Source organism: Cajanus cajan, chromosome 2 (assembly GCF_000230855.2).
Source record: "Cajanus cajan strain Asha chromosome 2, NIPB_CcT2T_4, whole genome shotgun sequence".
Lineage (NCBI taxonomy): Eukaryota > Viridiplantae > Streptophyta > Magnoliopsida > Fabales > Fabaceae > Cajanus > Cajanus cajan.
Genome location: NC_138518.1, coordinates 1,371,363 through 1,393,651, shown reverse-complemented (window position 1 = coordinate 1,393,651; position 22,289 = coordinate 1,371,363). Strand labels below are relative to the sequence as shown.

The 22,289-nt window shown below is 35.3% G+C and overlaps 1 protein-coding gene across 2 annotated transcripts; it reads left to right on the top strand.

Annotated features, from left to right (window-relative positions):
- The first annotated feature begins 214 nt into the window (after nucleotides 1-214).
- LOC109814639 (DNA (cytosine-5)-methyltransferase DRM2) lies at nucleotides 215-16,643 on the top strand. Of its 2 annotated transcripts, none has more exons than XM_083067782.1 (11): nucleotides 215-451; nucleotides 585-649; nucleotides 3,734-3,774; nucleotides 3,976-4,110; nucleotides 4,981-5,080; nucleotides 5,162-5,208; nucleotides 11,851-11,961; nucleotides 12,272-12,377; nucleotides 14,256-14,347; nucleotides 14,531-15,268; nucleotides 16,033-16,643. In XM_083067782.1, exons 3-11 carry the CDS (start codon nucleotides 3,772-3,774, stop codon nucleotides 16,465-16,467), a joined length of 1,767 nt encoding a protein of 588 aa, XP_082923908.1. In that variant the 5' UTR covers nucleotides 215-451; nucleotides 585-649; nucleotides 3,734-3,771; the 3' UTR covers nucleotides 16,468-16,643. The 2 variants fall into 2 exon arrangements, with proteins under 2 accessions (XP_082923908.1, XP_020234702.2); XM_020379113.3 differs by having other exon boundaries at nucleotides 217-451; nucleotides 585-619.
- The last annotated feature ends 5,646 nt before the right edge of the window (nucleotides 16,644-22,289 follow it).

Sequence of the window (22,289 nt, the reverse complement as noted above, 5' to 3'; positions counted from 1 at the left end):
ACATTATTATCACAGTTTTCAAGAATCTTTATCACTTTGCATTAAATAGGAGAAAAAGAAATTAAATTATTCTTTTTCACCTATTTCACTCTCTCGAGTATGATTGTGAAATCATACTCGCGCATCAGACGGTTCCCACCGATTTCTTTCCATTTCATTTCCTTTTCTTTGGTAACATCTCTCCAAAACAAACCAGCTTTAGAGCTGGTATTGGAATCAAACGGCTCAGATTTCTTCATTTCCTTCTCTTCCAACCGTTTGATGCTGGGACCCACTTTGGGTGGAACAGGAAAAAACCTCACACAGAGAGTGCGCGAGTGTGGGAAGTTTTTCCATGCCAATGTTGTGCATTGTCCCTGAATTTGTACCTTATTCAGGGATGTAACTCAGTCTGAGTCAGTTTCAAAACCCTCTTCTCTCTTTCGCTTTCTCTTTCACTCGTCACTCCATGGTGAGAATCTTTCTTTCCCCTCGCAAGATTCTCGTGCGCAGGCTTCTGGACCTTTTCTTTTATTTTTCCTTTTTGTGATCATAAGCGGTTGAATTTGTGTTGACCTTGTGTTTTTTTTGCTTGTTTTGTGCAGAGGTGAAGCTGTGGAAGTGCGATTTTGATTTATTGGTGAGTTTACGCTTCTACATTTTCTGACCGGTAGGGAATTGTGCTTGTGGTTGTGAGTTTCTGTGTTGTTTGAAATTGTATCAATTGGAGAATGATGATTAACTAATTTTTTTTTCTTCTAGGGTTTCTGTTTTTGGTTTGCTTAATTTAGAAAAATAATTATTTCATGTGGGCGTTTCATGAGAGTTTTACAAATTGCATGTGTGTTTGTTTTGCAAGGGAAAATGGATGAATTTTATTTTCGCTGTGTTTTTTAGGGTAAAACTTGAGATGACTGTGTTCTTCTACTAGAATTGGATATTCATCGTGCTTAGCTTTGATATTTAATGGAATCTTAAGTCTCAAATTATTGAGTTGGAAGTCCAATTCTGATTAGAAAAACTGCACCAATAGTACCATATGTACATTATTTAAGTTTTGTCCTTTTGTTTTTTATGGTACCATTGCATGTGTTAATTGTTATGTGGTTCATAATTGTTGTCTTTGAAATTTTTAGAGAGTAATCAATGCCTGTTGGTCGAAGATGGAAAAAAATAAATAGAATCCGAGGTTGAGGTTTTGTGTGTTTATCAGCTTTAGGCAGGATGGTTTTGGGCTCAATCAGCTATTGTTTTTCATTTGTGTAGCATTTTTGTTCATATATATGATATGCGGCATGGTCCTGTTTCCAAATGCTTGAATCTGTTACCAGCACCTCGAATTTGTTGCTTTTATTGTTGTGGTCAAAGTTACGCCTTACTTCTATCGCCAAAAAGCATTCCCGTAAGTAAATTGGCAAGCTGCTAGGCAACCACCTAATGCTAGATTGGACCATTGCCCAGCAACCCATTGTCCAGAGTACTGTGATGAGAGGCATTTTCCTTCACATGTGGATAATGTTTTATGTCGACAGGTGTGTTGCACAGGAGTACATTATAGCCACATGATGATCTCTGTTAGTCAGGTGGATGTTTGTTGCCTTTTTTTTGGGGGGTGGGGGTGGGGGTGGGTGTTGCATGTCATAGACAGGGTTGCCAATAGCTGCTCATTGGCTAATGTTGTGGCTTGACCAAGGTTGTCTTATCCAAAATGCTCACAATGGAGTGTTTTTGTGTAGCACATGCAGATCTTCGATATGCCTCAAAATCCCCAAACATCTCTGAACTTAAATGCCCCTAAATCCCTTTGAGTCTTTTGGTTGTCTCAGACTGAGTCAATTGGAGCTTTGTGATGTTGTCAATTCTCTCTCTTGTTGCTGGAAGCAACACATGGCATGGTTATCTGTTCTCTCTCATCACAATAAGCAATGATTCTATTTTTTCCCCCTGTTTTTTGTGTGCAACTCATTATATTTCTATATCATTCTGTTTCATGGAGGTGTTTCTAGTGGATGGACTTTGAACTAGACTATAATACATCAACAACAAAAATCTTACCCTTCTAGGTGAGATCAGCTACATGAAATCACATGATACCATTGAGCTTAGTTAAAGATTTCCCTTGGATACTACTGTATTCATCACGAGATCCCTCTTAACCACTTACTCTATGGTTCTTTTTGGTTTCCCTTTCCCCTTTTTTTTTGCAGGACTAAAAACCATAAACTAGATTGTAATAGATGGGTAAAACTGAAGAGGTAATATTAAAATCTGTCAGAAAATTAGATAACTCTTATTCACCCATGACTTATGTAATGGATGGATATCCAAATCTTATCAATGACCCACCTGATAATCAAATCAACAGATGAAATGAACTCCTAAAATTCATTCGTTGTTAAATTTTATTATTATTTTACACTATTTTCTCATGACTTGATTTTTTTTTAATTCTATTTGAGTAATTTTTTTTATCATGTATTATTATTATTATTATTATTATTATCATTATCATTATCATTAATAATACTAGAGTTAAGTGAGAGTGGTATTTTGCTGATGTAAATATTTGTTTGAAGAACTTTTTGCCAATTTCTTTTTTTGTTTGTGTTGTTCCTTTTTGCCTTTTTCATTGTCAAAATTTTGTGGAGAAGAAATAATGTTATCACCACAGCTAATGTTACAGAAAGCTTGATGTAGCCAAGGATAGAACAGTGGTGGCAAGATAGCATGATGAAGAGATAACTGGAAGGAGCTCTTGCTCTGAAGAGCAGGATTTTGTTTTTGTGTAATTGAATAATATTCAATTGGTCAATGCAGGGGATGGTTGGACCTATGGATAATTCAATGCCTATAAATCATCCATTAAGCAAAACTGGTCCAATAAATCCTGTCCATTAATTCTAGAGTAAATTACCCTACACTCGCATCAGTGCTGCTTAAATTAGACTCCCCTCCCTTCTTATTTTAGAACATTTGCTCCCTTCTTTGGAGGGCTGAGTTACACTTTAGTCATTTATGGTATAAATGAATCACTTAAGTCTTAACATTGGTGAATAATATGTTGTCTTTTTTAACAACTATTGGTGTCATTGGTAACTAATCCTGATCATCCAATTACTGATTTTAGTATTTTAGATTATATAAAGAAGTTTTAAATGCCTTCAATAATAATAATCGTAATAATAATACTATTATTATTATATTTAAGAGCATCTAAAATCTTTATCCGATCCACTAAGGTTACAATGTTAATAAATGTTCAAAACTAACTTTTAATCATGTTCACAATTAAATGCTCTTAACCCAAAATTTTAACGCCTTATGAAACTATTTAAAATATTACAAATTGGGGTAATTATTGATGCATGCATAACTTTGTGGATCTTATCTGTCAAAATTTGTGCATTGTGAAGTTTTAGGTTATAAATAATTGTCCATGTATTTTGGCACTGGCTAGTGGTATCACCTATTAGAATTGGCTGTTTGGAGTTTTTGGTGAATTCTGGGTTTGCTCCCACCGTTTCAAGTAGTTTAGATTGATTAGTAACAGGCTTTTGGTACGGCTTAGAAATTGAAAACTTTATGGTGGCATGCTGAAGATTTCTGTTTGAAGATTGAACACTGGTCGAGTCCTGTTAAAATGTTTTCACTGAATTGATTTCGTGAAGCCTTTTGAATAGCTTGGTTTGACTGCTATTGCTAAATGTAATTAGTTTTGTGTGTTTCTAATTCTCTTGCTTCTGTGCTTGGGCAGCCAAAATATCTGTAGTCTGCGAAGCTGAGAGATTGAAGATGGTATGTTTTATTTGTCAATTTTCAAATCCTATCCACACATTAGCATATTTTAGTTCTGTGTCCTTGTTCACAACTACACCTTTAGTTTTCTTTATGAGAATATATGGTTCTTAAATTATTTTCTTCTTTCTCACTTTTTATTGTTTCATGTTTTCCTTTTTCAACTTAGCTTTTGCTTCTCTTTTTAAACAATTATTGCAGGGAGGAGATGATTCTGGTGTGGAGAGTGACAATTTTGATTGGAACACTGAAGATGAGCTTGAAATTGAGAACTATCAGTCTTCATCTTCATGTTTAACTGTTCCTAATGGTGATGCTGTTACTGGGTCTGGAGAGGTAAGCCTTATGTTTGCTTGAGATCATCTTTTTGAATGAGTGGTTGAATATTAAGAATTTAGAGGATATAATTCCTGAATGTGAAAGATAATGCAAATACATTGTTTTTATCAATTAAAATTTTATTTGGGCTTATTCTCATTCCAAATGTTGGTGTAAGTGTAACTTGATAACCAACTAATCATGATAAACTAACCTAGCAGGTCAATGAAGAAAAAAGACCTTGAGAATTGAAACCATAAAATATACTTTTCATGTATTGTGTCTATTTTACTGTTTGGATTTTTGTGGAATCCATACATTAGTTTTTCACAATAGAACATTATGTCTTTTGATCTTTTGAAATTACCTCACCCCGTTGGAAAAGGTCTCGTCATTGTTGTGTTTATTAACTCATTGTAACTAGTTCTTAATGAATCAAATCTCTTCTTTTCTATTGCTATGATCTGCACTTGTTCACTGATTTTGCATCCTCTTCTGTATTTGGGTAACCTTAATATATCTGATTCTATATTCTAAGGCCACTGTGGAGTGTGGAATATTATAATCAGAAGTTTTATAACTTTATACTCAAATGCTTACAAGCTGTTGCCTTTCTTTTGATACTGTCACTTCCTCTATTTTATTGCACACAAAAAAAGATGTAATATTATTTTCATTATTTCTTTTGTACAGGACCTCTGTCTACTATTAAAGGCTCTTTTTTTTTTTTTTTTTTTTTTCTTTGATGGTTTTTCCAATTACCCTATCTACAAAGCATTTTAAACCAATGCAAAAATACATTCTTGAGAAATGAGCATGTAGAAATAACACTCTACAAAGGAAATAGAGATTTTTCAGCTACTAATGTCCTATTCTCTCCCACTTAAGGCAAGTTCATCTGCAGTTTTGGCTAATTCCAAAGCACTTGACCACTTTGTCGGCATGGGATTTTCTAGAGAAATGGTTTCTAAAGTAATTCAGGAATATGGTAAAAGCATTGCTTTACTCTATTTAAATATAGATTTGATTCGTTAAGTTCACAAATAATATTGCTCTGATGAACATCTAGGTGAGGAAAATGAAGCTAAACTACTTGAAGAACTTCTCACATACAAGGTGAGTTTATATTTTCTTATGTCTTGAGCATTGTGACCTTGTCTCTTTGATCTATTATTGAATTATAACCAATTTCTTTCATGTAGTTGTCTCACCTCATTTCCTAATTTAATACAGTTCTGTTTCCATGTTGTGGACTTGTTAGCATCTTAAAATCTATATAATGAATTTTGAATCATTGCTGGTTTCCATTGGTAGCTGTTAATTTTTTGGGCCATCCTGCGAAATCTGGACAGGGTGAGCCTTGTAGCAACAGTAAGGTTGCTTTTCTTGTGACTTGGAGGTCACAAGTTCAACTTTTGAAAACAGTCTATCTGTGTGCGAGAGTGAGGTTGCAGACATCTACACATAGTAGTCAATATTGAGCTACAACACAGTAGTTGAATGGAGTGGCCATGGGCTGCTATGGGATTCAAATAGTGGAGTGGTTTTCAATAGTGTTAAAAATAGTGGCTTTTCATGTGCTATTATGCTATAGCAGTGTTACCATGAACATGATGTATCCTTCAAAAACCGATGGCAAGGGCAAATTAAGTTAGTTATGTAGCATCATGCCATCAGCTAGGTTTGATGCGAGGTTTTTACTAATGAGTAACAAGTACATTAGTAGGCAGATTTTTTGTGACTGATTCGCTGATTATGTTTTGGTAGGGGGATTGGATTTTTTTAAAAACAAAATTCTGGGACTAAAAATTTAATTTTAAATTTGAAATTCAAATTTATCCCATATTTAAGTGTCTAAAAGCATATTTAAGCCTTTGTTCTTCCTTTAGACTGTCCATATCACATTTTGCTAATTTTTGTCTAATTTGTTTGGTTATTTTCTTATTGAATTTAACCATCATCTTTCTTTTTCTTGACTTATTGGAATGTTCTTAATGCTTCTAGATTAATGGTGATTGTGTGTGTAAACTCTGACTTATCCATCTTGATTTTTGGGTGTTTTGTTTTGTTTTGTTTTTTGAGTGTTTATTATATGTAGCATACACTATTTAGTTTCTATTATAATATTTAAGGTAGTGGCCATCCCACTTTCTGCAATAGCATTTTAGGAATTGGCCACCACATTGCCATTTGAGATTGATAAATATGCGTCCTCTCTAATTTTGCACTTTTGTAGCTAATAGAATTGTGAGAGAGAGAGAGAGAGAGCGGAAGAGAGAAGATGAGAGAATGTTTCAATAAGCAAAATATGTTTTCACTAACTGCACAAGGAATACAAGACAGGTTTATATAGAGCCAATCTATGTTGGTCTATAATAAAGACAATAAATGTGACATTAAAGAAGAAGATTAAAAATAATCTACATTACTATTCTACATATATAAGTAAGGAGTAAAACTCCAATAGCCCCCCGCAAGCTCAAGTAGGATGAGGAGACTTGACTACTTGAAGCTTGGATCGAAGAACACAAAACCGTGCAGGAGATAGAGCTTTTGGGAGAACATCAGCACATTGATCGATGGCTGGAACATGCACTACTTGAAGATGCTTGGAAGCTACCTTTTCTCGAACAAAGAACAGATCTAATTCCATATGCTTGGTGCGTGCATGAAGAACAAGGTTGTGAGCTAGGGCCACGGTGCTCAAGTTGTCACAGAAAACGATTGGAGTTGAATGACGAACTTTAAGTTCAGAGAGCAAGGTTTGTATCCAAGTAAATTCAGCTGTGGCAAGAGCAAGGTTTCTATAGTCTGCTTTAGTGCTGGAACGAGCAACAACAGTTTGCTTTTTGGACCACCAAGACACAAGATTTGGTCCAAGAAAGATGGAGGCTCCTGATGTAGATCTCCTATCATCAGGATCAGACGCCTAGTTTGCATCATAGTAGGCATGAATGGATAAAGGGGAGTTGGAAGGGGCTGGTTGCAGATGGAGACCCCAAGAGGTAGTGCCCTTTAGATAGCGGAGAATATGTTTAACAACGGACCAGTGATGTGCAAGAGGATGAGACATAAATTGACAGACTTTGTTTACTGAGAAGCTAATTTCGGGTCTTGTTATAGTGGCATATTGTAATACGCCAACTACCGAACGGTAGAGAGATGCATCTAGGAAGTCTTCGGTGCCAACTTTTGATAGTTTGCAGCCACTAATCATTGGAGAAGAAATGGGTTCTGAAGCTTCCATATCTGCGCGGTTTAAGAGATCCCTAAAATATTTGCTTTAAGTTAGGATAAGGGAGCCATCAGACTGAGTTTTACTTCAATGCCAAGGAAGTCATCAAGATCACCAAGATCTTTAAGGGAAAAGGCTGAGTGAAGTCGAGAAACAAGTGTATGAAGAAGGGTTGGATTATTCTCGGTGATGATAATGTCATCTACATATACCAAGTTATAGATGACATTGTTGGCATTTGAGTATAAGAACAAAGACGGATCACACTTGCTTGCTTGGAAGTTAAACTGCAGTAGAGTTGATTTTAACTTCTCAAACCAAGCACGAGTTGCTTGTTTGAGCCCATAGATGGCTTTGTGAAGTTTACAGACTAGGTTTTTATCAGTAGCTTCAAATCCGGGGGGTTGAGTCATATACACTTCCTCTTCAAGGGTGCCATTTAGAAAGACATTATTGACATCTAATTGTTGATGAGGCCAATGATGGGTTAAGGCAAGAGTAAGGATAAGCCGAACTGTGACAGGTTTGATGACAGGTGAGAAGGTTTCATTATAGTCAAATCCAAATTGTTGATTGAACCCCTTAGCCATGAGACGACCTTTGTACTTTTGGACAGTGCCATCTGGATTTTCTTTGACACGAAAGACCCATTTACAGCCTATGGCAGTTCTATGTGGTGGTAGATGAACTAGAGACCATGTGCCATTACTAAGCAAGGCATTGTATTCTGTCTGCATTGCAGCAGACCAGGTTGAATTGGATAAGGCTTGTTTGATTGTTTTGGGTTCAACATGGGTTAATAGAAGTGTGGGTTGTAGACATGGTTTGGCAATGCCATCTTTTGCTCTTGTTGTCATAGGGTGAATATTGTGAGGATGAATGAATGGCAATGTATTGGATTCAGGGACAGGTGATGTGGGGATGGATAAATTGGATGGAGAGGTACCCGTGGCAACGGCTTGTGGGTTAGAGGGTTCAGAAGACATGTTTGGTGAGGATGTTGGAGTGTAAGGCTTGGCTTCCATAGTGGGTGGCGTTTGATGAGTGGGAATTGGACAGGGCTCATGTGAGGACATTGACGAGGAGTAAGGTGTAGAGGTTTGAGTGTGGGTCACAGTAAAAGGAACTTGAATAGAGCTTTGGGAAGCATGGGCAGTGGACGGAGAGAAGAGATCCTTGCAGGGAAACATAGTTTCATTAAATACAACATCTTTAGAAACATAGAGACGTCCATCAGTGGCAAGGCACTTGTAGCCTTTGTGAGAGGTTGAATACCCCAAAAAGACACATTCTTGTGATCGAAATTGAAGTTTGTTTTTGTTGTAAGGTCTAAGATGTGGAAAACAAGAGCAACCAAAGACTTTGAGAAAGTGATAATCTGGGGGTTGGTGGAAAAGTTTGTGATATGGAACCGCATTTTGAATAGAGGAAGATGGAAGCCGATTGATTAGATAAACGCTAGTGAGGAAGGCATGATCCCAGAATTGTATAGGCAAATTAGCTTGGGTTAACAAGGTGAGGCCAAGTTCAACAATGTGCCTATGTTTTCGTTCGACAACCCCATTTTAGTGGTGTGTGTGTGGGCATATGATACGATGTTGAATTCCAACATCATTGAGATACGTTGTAAAGGTGCGATACTCACCACCCCAATCAGTTTGTAAAGCTTTGATTGGTTGGTTGTATTGATTCTTAACCATAGTATGAAACTGCTTAAAGATACCAAGAGTTTGGGCTTTGTTTTTGAGAAGATAGATCCATGTAAAGCGTGTGTGGGCATCAACAAAGGTGAGATAATATTGATAGCCACATGTAGGTGTGGCTGGTGCAGGGCCCCATAAATTGCTGAAAATTAATTCAAAAGATGTAGTGTAAACAGTTTTGGAAAAATTTGAGGGTAATCTATGAGATTTGCCAAGACAACAAGAAACACAAAAAGTTGATTCAATATTGTTCACAGATTGAATATTGAAGTTTCGGAAAACAAGTTTCATTACATCAACATTAGGATGACCTAATCTAGAGTGCCAAGTGGCAAAAGAAACAGATTTTTGGCTTGTCGTGTTAACAGAGGGAGATGTGGCAGTTTTAAAGTGTTGGACAGGTTGTGTACTGGTGGTGGGAAGTAAAGCAGGGAATTGATACAGACCATCCGGACCAACCAAGCCTTGGAGAAGGATCTCTTTAGTATCCTGTGATTTTACCAAGCAAACGGAAGGGTGAGATTCAAAAAAGACAGAATTATCTTTGGAAAATTGACTAACACTGATTAGATTTTTGGTAATGGAGGGAACAAACAGTAGATTGTTTAGAGCAAATTGAAACTTAGGATTTGTCGCGGAGGGAAATGTAGTGACACCTGTGGAATTAATATGAAGACCCTGTCCATTACCAATATGGATTTGATTCGGTCCTTCAAAAGGGGTAAACTGTTGAATATTTTGAGAGACATTGGTTACATGGTTTGAAGCCCCAGAGTCCGGATACCAAGTATTGTTGCTCGAGGAGGAAGATGAGGCAATCATGGCTTGAGGTTGTGTATGTGTGGAGGCAAAGTGAACTTGTGGGGTGGGTTGTGGTCTAGGTCCAAGAATTCTGGGGCGGAGGGTGAGCGTGTTGTTGTGAGGGTGGTGGGAAGTACTGGGCTGGAGCGGTTTGATTGTTGTACCAGGAACCCGCATCTGCATTGTGATTGGTAGAGGGGAACATGGGTGCATTCAGTGGGGAGGATGGGACAAAGGTCTCATCAAATCTATAGTAGCAAGAAGAAGCAACATGTCCATAGCGATGGCAAACCTGGCACTGAAATCCAGTGAATCTACCTCGTCCGCGACCAGCACGATTAGGGAAACAGCCACCACAAAAATTTGTGCGACCCCCACGACGTTGAGCAAATTGAGGTCGAGGTTCTTGATGAGCAAGATTTGTTTGTGGGTGCGATAAAGATGAATTGGGTTCAAGGTTGGTGGTAGTGACATTGACAGATGCAACTGCTTTCTTCTTGAATTTGTCAAGACGAGACTCATGGCCAAGAAGCAAGGTCTTGACTTCGTCTATGGACAGCATGTCAAAACGACTGCTGATGAGTGACATAGTTGATTCATATTCTTCCGGTAAGCCTTCAAGAATGATGTCAAGATGCTCTTTTGCAGAAACTGAGTCACCAATGGTTGTGAGAGCATCAACAAGGGTTTGAATTCAGAGAACATAGTTAGAAATGGTTTGATTTTCAAGATTAGTGTTGCGTAGTTCATTGTGAAGTTGACAGGCTTTGGCGTTCATGTGAGAATGAAAGTAGGAGTGTATTTTGTCCCACAATTGAAAGGACGTCTTGCAACCTATAACTCAAGTAAGCATGTCTTTAGACATGGAAGATTGCAGCCAAGACAACAATAGTTGATCTTGCTGTTCCCAAGCAAGATAGGATTCAGATATCTGACCATAATCACGATCAGTGGAGAGAAACTTTTGGGGAATCTGTGGGTTAACAAGAAAATGATGGGAGTCTGTGGCCTTTGATTACTGGTTCGACCTGCTGGCACCAAAGAAGATAATTCCTGGTGTCTAGTTTTTTTGATATGGTGTGGGAAAAGGTGAGAGACGGAGAGGGATTAGTGGGAGGGTTCTTTGAAGAAACGGTATTGATGGGTGTAGTAGCGTTGATAGGTGGAGGAGGCGGTGGTGGTGGAGAGGAATCCGCTGGAGAAGTGGATTCAGCCATGACAAGATTGTCGAGATGAACGGAGAAGAAAGAAGGGGAAGAGGATTGAGGAGCTCTATGATACCATAATAAATTGTGTGAGAGAGAGAGAGAGAGCGGAAGAGAGAAGATGAGAGAATGTTTCAATAAGCAAAATATGTTTTCACCAACTGCACAAGGAATACAAGACAGGTTTATATAGAGCCAATCTATGTTGGTCTATAATAAAGACAATAAATGTGACAGTAAAGAAGAAGATTAAAAATAATCTACATTACTATTCTACATATATAAGTAAGGAGTAAAAATATACTCCAATAGTAGCAGAAATGTCATTGCAATAATTTGCAGTGATATTTTAGTTCATGAAATGCAAGTTTTAATTATGTTGTATGAAATGATAAGCAATAGCTTGATGGTTATATATTTATTCTTCAAACTAGGAGGATAATGCTTTCTTAAAAAGTTATGCATTTAAATTTTTAAACAGATTTCATACACTTTTTATGATTCTTTCCTATTACGAAGAGGATAACAATTTCTTATTTTAATCTTTCAATATTGTTATTTAGCATTGTCCAAGTATAATTGTGCCTTAATACAATTGAAATAATATTTTATCAACCTCAATGGGTGATCTGTGGTTCTTTTGTGCATATAATTGTTTTTTTTTTTTTCACCCTCCACCTCTCATTTTGGCTCTTTTGTTTTACAAACAGTTTTTAGATTTCTTTCTGACATCTTTAATATACCATTTTCATATTATAAGATTTTGACTTTTAATGTTACAATTATCATGGTGTTTTTGTTTTCATATTTGCAGGCTCTAGAAAGTTCTCCCCAGCCACAGCAGCAAATTGTGACAGATCCTTCTTCTTCAGGGAATGCAGGGAGCTCTTGGGATGATTTCTCAGATACTATTTTTTCTGATGAAGTAATCTTTGATCTTTTGCTTTGATGGTTGTTTTCTGGAGTTTGTATGATCTGATTCGTCATATTATCAAGTTATTTTGTGTCTTTAGTGCCATCTACTGGGATGGTTTCTGCTAGTGCTATAGGACATGTAATCACTTTCAAACATGAGACAGTTAGGATAGTTTATGTTCCTTCCTTGGGAATCTCATGAAATGTCATCATGCTTCCGCTTGCTTTTACAGATATTTGTGCTAAGAAACAATATAGGTGCAGGTTTTGTTTTATAATTAAGATACAGCTTGCTTATTTTATTTGATATTGTTTTGCAGGAAATTGAAAAGAATATTTCTGATTCTGAGAATGATGATACCTTACGGACTTTGGTGAAAATGGGATATAAGCAGGAGGAGGCTTTAATTGCCATTGAAAGATTAGGTGCGTTATGTATGACCTATTCATATGTTTGGTGTGAGTTGCTAGCTTGTTATTTTGCAAAAAATGATAGAAAATTTTGATTTTATTACTATTGCTTGTTTTATGATTCCTTATCTTTAATTGATTTCAGCACCTTGATTTGTGTCCTGTGGGCAATTGAGCCGTTAGACAAATAAAAGAATTGCTAGCTAATTATATTTGTTTTCTAGGAGGTTTAAGGATTGACATTCTATTTGTTGTCAGCTTTTGGATATTTTATATGTTCTCTTAGCACGAATTTTTGTTACACAGCTAAAACACATTCTGGATGAATATTTCATACAGCAATTCCCAATGTGACAAATGTGATTGGAATTTGAATACTCGTAGTTTCAAATGTGATTATGATTTATGAGTGCTTGAAGAATGAAGAATAGCCTTTTTGAAAGATCCAACACCATTTAGTTTCTAGAGATCAGGATCAACTTATCCAGCTTGGCTCCAAGTCAATATCAACATGCATTTTATTGATAGGCTTTTGCTCTCAGTTGAGTCCTAGCTGCTGCCATAATGCATATCAATATGCATTTTATACCATTGTGTACTCAAAATAATGGACAGAACATAAGTGCATAGTAGTTTCCCTTTCCTGGAAATTTACTGTTGCAATGTCCAAAGCAGAGACAAATTCGTTTGTGTTTAGAACCTTAGGAATATACTGCAATCACTTCTTGTCAAACCAAGTAAAATTTTTGACGAAGTTAATTGCTAACACTATAATCAGGATTTACATGCAGATGTAACAACCATAGGTCATGTGTTATATAATCATCTTTAATGTTGCTACTGTTTCAGAATATTGGTGTAGTTTGTACAATCAATTAATAGATAATAACTTTTGCTATTTTTTGCTAAATTTCGTCTTAATCACGGTTATCAAAATTGAGTGTTTACTCGTAAAAACGCACTAGTTTATGAGTGTAGTAACACAAACCTGTTCAACTTGTAAGTAAACTCGTTTTCAAGTAGAAATGAGTAAACTTGAGCAAGCTCGAGTAGGATCGCACATAATTGCAATTTTAGATGTGATTTTAGACATCTATGTGGGCCCAAAAAAATCCCCCCAAAATGAGGGTGCAAGGTGCATTTAGGTATTTTTTCTCCCCTTCAAAACAGAGAATTAGGGTCTTTGTCACAGTGCAATCTGAGGTGGATTTTTGCTATTGTGCCTTTGTCTGCAGTCATGGTGGCTGTCATATGCTCGCATTTGTGCTTTGTGAGTGTTGTATTGTGACTTGCACATCGAGATTTAACTTGCGTGTCTGTGGCTATATTGCTTGGCGTTGGGGTTCTCACGGCTGTAGTCGTGTCTAGTGAGTGCTGCACTCTTGTTGAAGATTCAGAATTTCCCTTTACCCTTTTTACTAAACTTTAAAATACACAAATAGCAATCCTCTTCTCTATTTACTGAATCATTATTTGTCTATCTATTTATTGTATTGAAAATGGAAATACACTAATTAATGATTATGCAGTAATTTTTTTTTACTGCATACAGTAATTATTTTATTAACTAGTGATGTACTAGTAAATTTTGCTCTTTTATTAATTTATTATTTTTCTTTATTATGGAGTTGGAATAATGAGATATTAAGTTATTTATAGGTATTTTAATACATTTTTTTATATTAAGTAAACCTTCGAGTGTATTGAGCCTCCACTAGTTTACTTAACTCTCGAGTTTGACAACCTTGGTCTTAATAGAATTAACATGGTCAACCACAATAATAACCTCACATGGCCTTGTGTTTGTTTGTGTTCACAAGTTAATGTTATATCTGTTGGATGAACTTTGTACTCTTTATTTACTTGGCTAACTATTACAATGAAATACTGCAGGCCAAAACTCCTCACTTGATGAATTGGTAGATTTTATAGGTGTTGCTCAAATAGCAAAGGCTGAAGATGCCCTTCTACCTCCTGAAGAAAAGGTAGCAATGTAGCATTTTTGCCTTGTCATATTGGTATCTTGGGATGAAGAAAATAGAAATTTAATGCATATAATTTTGTGCAATTTTTTTTCATTAAAATTATCTACCATCATCCATCTGTTGTTCCCCGTGTTCTTCATTTACCTGTCACATGTATAATTTATTTTAACGTTATTTTTACAGCTACGATACAATGACTATGCTAAGTCCAAAAAACGAAGATTTTATGATTATGAAGTGTTGGGAAGGAAAAAGCCTAGGGGATGTGAGAAGAAAATCATCAATGAAGATGATGAGGAAGCTCTCCATCTTCCAAACCCAATGATTGGGTTTGGTGTACCTACAGAGTCAAGCTTCAGAACTCACAGGAGGATTCCAGAAGATGCCATTGGGCCTCCTTACTTCTATTATGAGAATGTTGCCTTAGCACCAAAAGGTGTCTGGCAAACAATTTCAAGATTCTTGTATGATGTTGAGCCTGAATTTGTAGATTCAAAGTTTTTCTGTGCTGCAGCCAGGAAAAGGGGATATATTCACAATCTCCCCATCCAAAATAGGTTCCCACTTCTACCACTTCCGCCGCGCACAATACATGAGGCTTTTCCCCTAACAAGGAAGTGGTGGCCCTCATGGGACACAAGGACCAAACTTAATTGTTTGCAAACATGTATTGGCAGTGCAAAACTAACAGAAAGAATTAGAAAAGCTGTAGAAAACTACGAAGGAGATCCACCTGATCATGTTCAGAAGTATGTTCTTGATCAATGTCGGAAATGGAATCTGGTTTGGGTTGGAAGGAACAAGGTTGCTCCACTAGAACCTGATGAAGTAGAAACACTGTTGGGTTTCCCAAGGAACCACACCAGGGGAGGTGGAATAAGTAGGACTGACCGATATAAGTCACTTGGCAATTCATTCCAGGTATGATACTTCTCTCTTTCTAATAATGATGCGTCCATAGTCCACAGAGATCCTTCTGGATGTTTACTGTCATTAAGGAATATATTACTCCTTGGAACTATCTAGTAATTTTAATTTTATGCTTAGTCAGAGTAATTAGATATAGGAAGACCAAAATAACACAACAAACCCGTTAAAATTTAATTATGTATAAATAGCCTCTTACCTCCTTAAATAATTGGTTGACATAACACTATGGCAACATTTGATCTATTATGTGGGAGACGTCAACTAAGGCTTTGGCTTCTTGTATTCAGAATATTGTTTTCCAAGTGTCATATGCAGTTTCAGCATGTGTTCTTTTTTATGATATTTTCTAATGTTTTCTATGGTGGTGTTTGTTTCAAGCTATCTTAATGTATTCTTAGGAATTGTATTTCCAGGAATATTTTAACTTAAATTTTATTCTCAGGTATATTTAAAAAACATGTTAGATTATATTTTAATATTCCTTGAAATATTTTTTAAAATTTAAATAAAAAAATTTAGAAAAAAAGAAGAAGTTACAAGTGTGTTTGGGATGGAACTTTCAATATTCTCATGAGAATGAATGATATCTGAGAATAGTTTTTAGATTCTCATAAAAAACATGAGTATTACATTCTCGTGTTCACATTCCTAAGAATCAACTTTTAATCCTTGAAATTAACGCTTCGTAACTAATGGTTAATGCATTTATGTTTCCACGTAAATTTCTCTTTCCTTAATGGTTCAGTTTATTTCAGGTTGACACTGTGGCATACCACTTGTCAGTTCTGAAGGAGATGTATCCTAATGGCATCAATCTTCTTTCTCTCTTTTCTGGAATCGGTGGGGCAGAAGTAGCTCTTCATCGGCTCGGTATTCCTCTGAAGAATGTTGTGTCTGTTGAAAAATCTGAAGTGAATAGGAATATTGTTAGAAGTTGGTGGGAGCAAACAAATCAGAAAGGTCATTTATATGACATGGAAGATGTACGGGAGCTAGATGGTGATCGGTTGGAGCAGATGATGAACACCTTCGGTGGTTTTGATCTCGTTGTTGGTGGCAGTCCGTGTAACAACCTGGCTGGTAGCAACAGGGTCAGCCGGGATGGACTGGAGGGAAAGGAATCATCTCTTTTCTTTGATTACTTTCGGATTCTAGACTTGGTAAAGAACATGATGTCTAAATGTCGATGATTTGGTCTAAACTCCGTCTCCGGTTTGTATTTAATCCAAACATTTAGGTTTTTATATAACCTGAAACATTAGAGACAGATACCCTTCACCCCATTTTTGTTGCCAAAGAAAGGCAACGGTTTCAAATAATGTTTAGCTTAAATGTTCTGATTTAAGTTTACTATTTCATTGCTACATTACAATCTTGCAATGCTACATTTTCCAAATTTCTCATTCTGATAATCGTGGTTGTGATTTGCATTGCAGCGACTGTATTTCACCTGATACGGGTTGTTACTCACAGTCGAGATGCTAGCGCTGAAAATTTACTTAAACATTTATTCTGTTATTTTTGTTGAAATCCTTTAATGCAACTCTTGTTGGGTATTCATGTTGTATTGGTAGGATGATCAGTTTGTTTGGCAACTAAATTAGTGTTTTTTGTACTGTGTTTCATGCGTAGCTGAGTGTAGTTCCCTTGAATATCATTAGTTTCTATAGTGCCTAGTTTACACGGAATCAATATAGCTTTGAGAAAATAAGGTTTTCATGCAGTAAATTGACGCCCGACTAGGAAAGAACTTTGCCAAAAAGAATATTTTTAAAAAAAGGCTTTCGGACAAAAAATTCACTTGGAGCGTCTCAATAGAAATCTATAAGCTCTAATGATTTCAAATATCTCTTCATCGGATGGAAAGTCCAAATGACTAGAGCATGATCTAAGAGTTAAAGGCAATAATTTGGAGAGTTCAAATTGCCCAAACATCTAAAACTAAAGTTGTTGTGGGTTGGACTTTATTTGGGTGGATTACACAGTTTTGGGGCCAGAGGGTTAATTAAGTCCATCTTCTTAACTTTTAATTTAATTTCTGTTTTTTATTTTTAATTAAATAAATTCATATGGCTTTTGATATTTTTTAGGCTAGGATGTATTTTTTTTTTGTTTTTTTGTTTTTGTTTTTTACTTCTTAAACTATTATGATAGTTAGTGGGATAATGAGAAATCATTTCTAGTGAAAATTAAATGTTAAGTGGGAAATAATAGCTAGTGAAAATTCAATTTTCAGTAGGTTCTTAGTGGAAAGTTGTTCGTTGTACATGATGAATTGTTTATCTCAGCCTATAAATGAAACCTCTTATAAGCATTTAAGGTAGACCTGACAAATTAATCAAATTGAATGTTTCTTCATCTTGAGAGTTTTTCATGTTTTTAATGTCGGTGATAGGCTGCAGTCAAGGTCACACTTTTTTTAATAACCTTAGTCGCGATTAGGATCAAGATACTCTATGTTATTTTACCTATTTCTCAAATGATCATAAGTAAAATCATGTTATCTCTAGCTACCATGAGTGAGTTCCTTATTCATTTTTCTTTCAATTAATGGAACTTTAGTCCATGTGCATGCTTGGGACTTGTAGAGTGATACTTATGCGAAATTTCCTAGTTTGATTGGGTATATATTGTGGAAGCGGGCTTTCATTATGATTCTGGTTTTGGAAGGTTGGTGAAGGTTAACTAGCTAATGGTTTTTGTAGTGCAATTTGATCAATTGGGAGGAGTAGCATACATGTCTGGTGGTCTTCGTATATTGTTATGTTTTTATTTGGGTTTGATCACTTGATTGATAATGCTTTTGCTCTAGTCCTTTATGTATACATGTTGAAATGCTTTCAGTGGGTTAACATTTATTTATGCTAGTGATACATCATAAATAAGTATTAACATATTGGATTTACATGGTGGACATATAACAAATTTGTAACGGGTTGGGTATTGTTGATACCATTTTATATATACATGATATTATCTTTGTCTATAAAAAAAAATCATTCATTATTTAACAAACCTTATATCTTCACATTGAAGTTAAGAAAACAATTTTCTACTGTAATGATAAATTTACTTACAATTTTAAATGAGTTACATATATTCTAGATTTTCATACTTTTTTTTATTCTTTCATGTCGATTTATTTTGTATCTTAATTTTGAAATGATAAATGATATATATATATATATATATATATATATATTATTTTAATTCATGTTGTATTGGCTTAAAGTATTGATTTACATCGTTAATGACTAATTTTTGTTAGAAAAGTTAGTTGATCATCTTTTATTAGATTTTTTTCCCTCTAAATCATGTTAAGTTTCACTTTTAGGAGATTTCTCACCTCAATCACTTTCTTTTAGGATTTAGGGATTGGCATAAAGAGAATTTTTTTTCATATTCGAGAATCATAAATCTTAAAAATTATAAATTTCATAAGTTATGATTTTTATGAATAATTAAAATGTGTTTGATTGCTTATAAATATTCTTAAAAAATGCAAGCAAGGTGTTAAGGATGGTGGAGGGGTAGAGCCTAGAGGTAGTGCAATGTGTGGTAGGGAGTTAGGCACAAATCCATGATGGAGAGGGCAAAAGGCACAAATGCATGATGGAGAGAGCAAAAGGCACAATCGCAAAAAGGAAATTAGATTTTGTAACTTTTATTTTTTACTTGTTTTAGTTGTTTGCCCCCTTTCTCCAAATGAAACGTATTGTCTAATATATGGCGTACCTCGTAAGGTTTGTGGCTTCATAGGCTTGACCTAATTTCTATTATAACTATGCATATAAAAAAGATAAACTCATTAACTTGCAGTCTATAAGCTTTGTGGGTCGGCCCGCGGAACTACACAAATGAAAAAGCTTGATAACACCACAATGAACTACACAACACCAATCTTGAGAGTCAAACCATTGCAGATTATGTTCTCCACATCCTAACCCTTGCCAATGCCTTCATAACCATTGTTGACTTTGTTTCCTAAAAAAAAAACATCTTGATTATCATTCTTGAGAGCTTATTCCTTTGACAGAAATCTCGCCTTGTTAAATTCATGAAGAAATTTGTTGCTCCCATTAATGTCGTTGCAGCCTCCTTCAAATCTAATTCTTCCATATCACACCCGCAAGCAAATATTGCCCATCAAGAACCCATATCTTACTTCATGCAACATTATAATGGTCGAACTAACTCTCATGGTGGTCGTTTCACGATCATGATGGTTGTGGACGAGGTAGATTTGCTGAATTTCAGTGTTAGGTCTACCATCATTATGGGCACGTTGCATCTTCCTATTACTATAAATATGATGAGAATTTTTTTCCATCTTCTTCATTGGATATATCTACTTCTACCTTTATTAATCAAATTGTCAATCCCAATACTTGGTACAACACTTTATCTACTCCATTACAATATATTCCTTCATCTTCACAACAATTATATTGTCCTCCACTCAACAAAAATGTCATTCTTGGGTCTCAACCACCTCCCACCCCATAAACGTACTTTGTTTTTATTAACATATAGGGAAATTTACAACTACAACCTCAAACCATGATTGTCTCATCCTCTTCTTCTAGAAATAACACTTGGTCTCCATATTTCGGTGCTTCAAATCATGTAACCAATGTCTCTCAAAATATTCAATAGTTTAGCCCTTTTAAAGGATCAGATCAAATTAACATTGGAAATGGTCAAGGCTTCAATATTAATTCAACAGGTGTTGCTACCTTTTCCTTTTTAATAAATCCTAAATTTCATTTTGCTCTAAATAGACTTATTTTTGTTCCATCCATTACTAAGAATATAATTAATGTCGATCAATTTTGAAAAAATAATTCCATATTTTTTGAGTTTCATCCATTTGTTTGCTTAATAAAATCACAGGCCACTAAAAAAATTCTTCTATAAGGCTTTGTTAGTCTAGATGGTTTATATCAATTTCCTGCCTTGTTTTTCACTTCTAGCAAACAACCCTTCAAGTCTTATCAATTTGTCAATCATCTTACTGTTCATATAACAACTAGAAATTATGTTTCTTTTGCCACTAGATTTTGTGTTATTTGTTGTCTTGGTAAGTCCCATAAACTACTTTCTAGTTTGTCTAAAACTATTTTCACTACACCTTTTGAATTAATATACAATGATTTATGGGGCCCTGCACTAGCCTTATCTACATGTGGGTATCAATATTATGTTACCTTTGTTGATGTTCACAGACGTTTCACATGGTTTTATCTTTACAAAAGCAAAGCCTAAACTCTTAATATTTTTAAACAATTTCATGTTATGGTTAAGAATCAATACCAACTACCTATTAAAGCCATTCAAGTTAATTGGGCATGAGAGTGTCGTTCCTTTGCAACATATCTCAATGGTGCTAGATTACAACAACATAACAAACGTCCACACACACCCCACATAAATGGGGCAGTAGAACATAAACATATGCATATTGTTGAACTCGGTCTCAACTTGTTAGCTCAAGCTAATCTACTTACATAGTTTTGGGATCATGTTTTTATCACCAATCTTTACTTAATTAATAGGCTTCCATCATCTTCTATCCAAAATGAAGTTCCATATCAAAATCTTTTTCATCAACCTATAGATTACAATTTCTCAAAAAAATTTGTTACTCTTTATTTCCACATCTTTGACCTTACAACAAAAACAAAATTTAACATTGATCACAATAATCAGTCTTTTTAGGGTATTCCACATCTCATAAAGGTTACAAGTGCCTTGTAATAGATGGATGCCTTTATATTTCCAAAGATATTATTGTCTTTAAAGAAACCAGGTTTCCCTATTATAAGGATCTCTTTTCTCTATCAATTATCAATTCTCCAAAGAAATTGTACAAGTTCTTATTACTGTAACCAACACTCATACCTCTACACCCTACAATTCATCAACCTCCTCAAATGAACATTGTTTAATTCTCACCTTTGAAACATCATCCATTATGGAGATTGAACCTCATACATCAACAACCTCACTAAAAAATCCTCTAATATCACCTAACTCGCAAGATATTACAACTGCTATGTCTCCTTCTAATTTATCCATTCCTACACCACCTATCATAGAATCCAATAATCCTCCAACCGTTCATCCTCATAATATTCATCCTATGATGACAAGAGAAAAAGATGAAATTATCAAACTGCATTTACAACCAACCTTTTTGTTGACCCATGTTGAACCCAAAACAACTAAACAAACCTTATCAAATTCTAGTTGGTTTACTATAATGCCTTGTTTCACAATGGCACCTTATTCCTTATTACTCTACCACGAAATAAGACTACCATAGGATGTAAATGGATCTTTCATGTTAAGGAAAATCTTGATGACATTATCCAAAAATACAAAGTCTACCTCATTATTAAGGGGTTGCATCAACAATTTGGATTTAATTATTATGAAATTTTCTCACTTGTCATCAAACTTGTCATAGTTTGGCTTGTTCTTACCCTTTCCTTAACCCATCATTGGCCTATTCAATAACTAGATGTCAATAATGCCTTTCTTAATGGCACTCTTGAAGAGTAAGCGTATATGATACAACCTCAAGGATTTGAATCTACTGATAATAGTCTAGTATGTAAATTTCACAAAGCAATCTATGGGCTCACACAAGCACCCCAAGCTTGGTTTGAGAAATTAAAAATTAACTCTACTGTAATGTAACTTTCAAACAAGCAAGTGTGATTCATCATTGTTTGTCTACTCTAATGCCAATAATGTCATCTACCTCTCAGTATATGTAGATGACTATAACATTACAAGCAATAACTTAACTATTCTTCATAGTTTAGTTTCTCAGCTTAATTTTGCCTTTTCACTTAAGGATCTTGGTAACCTTGATTACTTTCTTGGCGTTGAAGAGAAAACTCAGACTAATGGCTCATTTATTTTGAATCAAAACAAATATGTTAGGGATCTCTTAAATCGCATTGATATGGAAGGTTCAAAATCCATTTCTTCTCCATGATTAGTG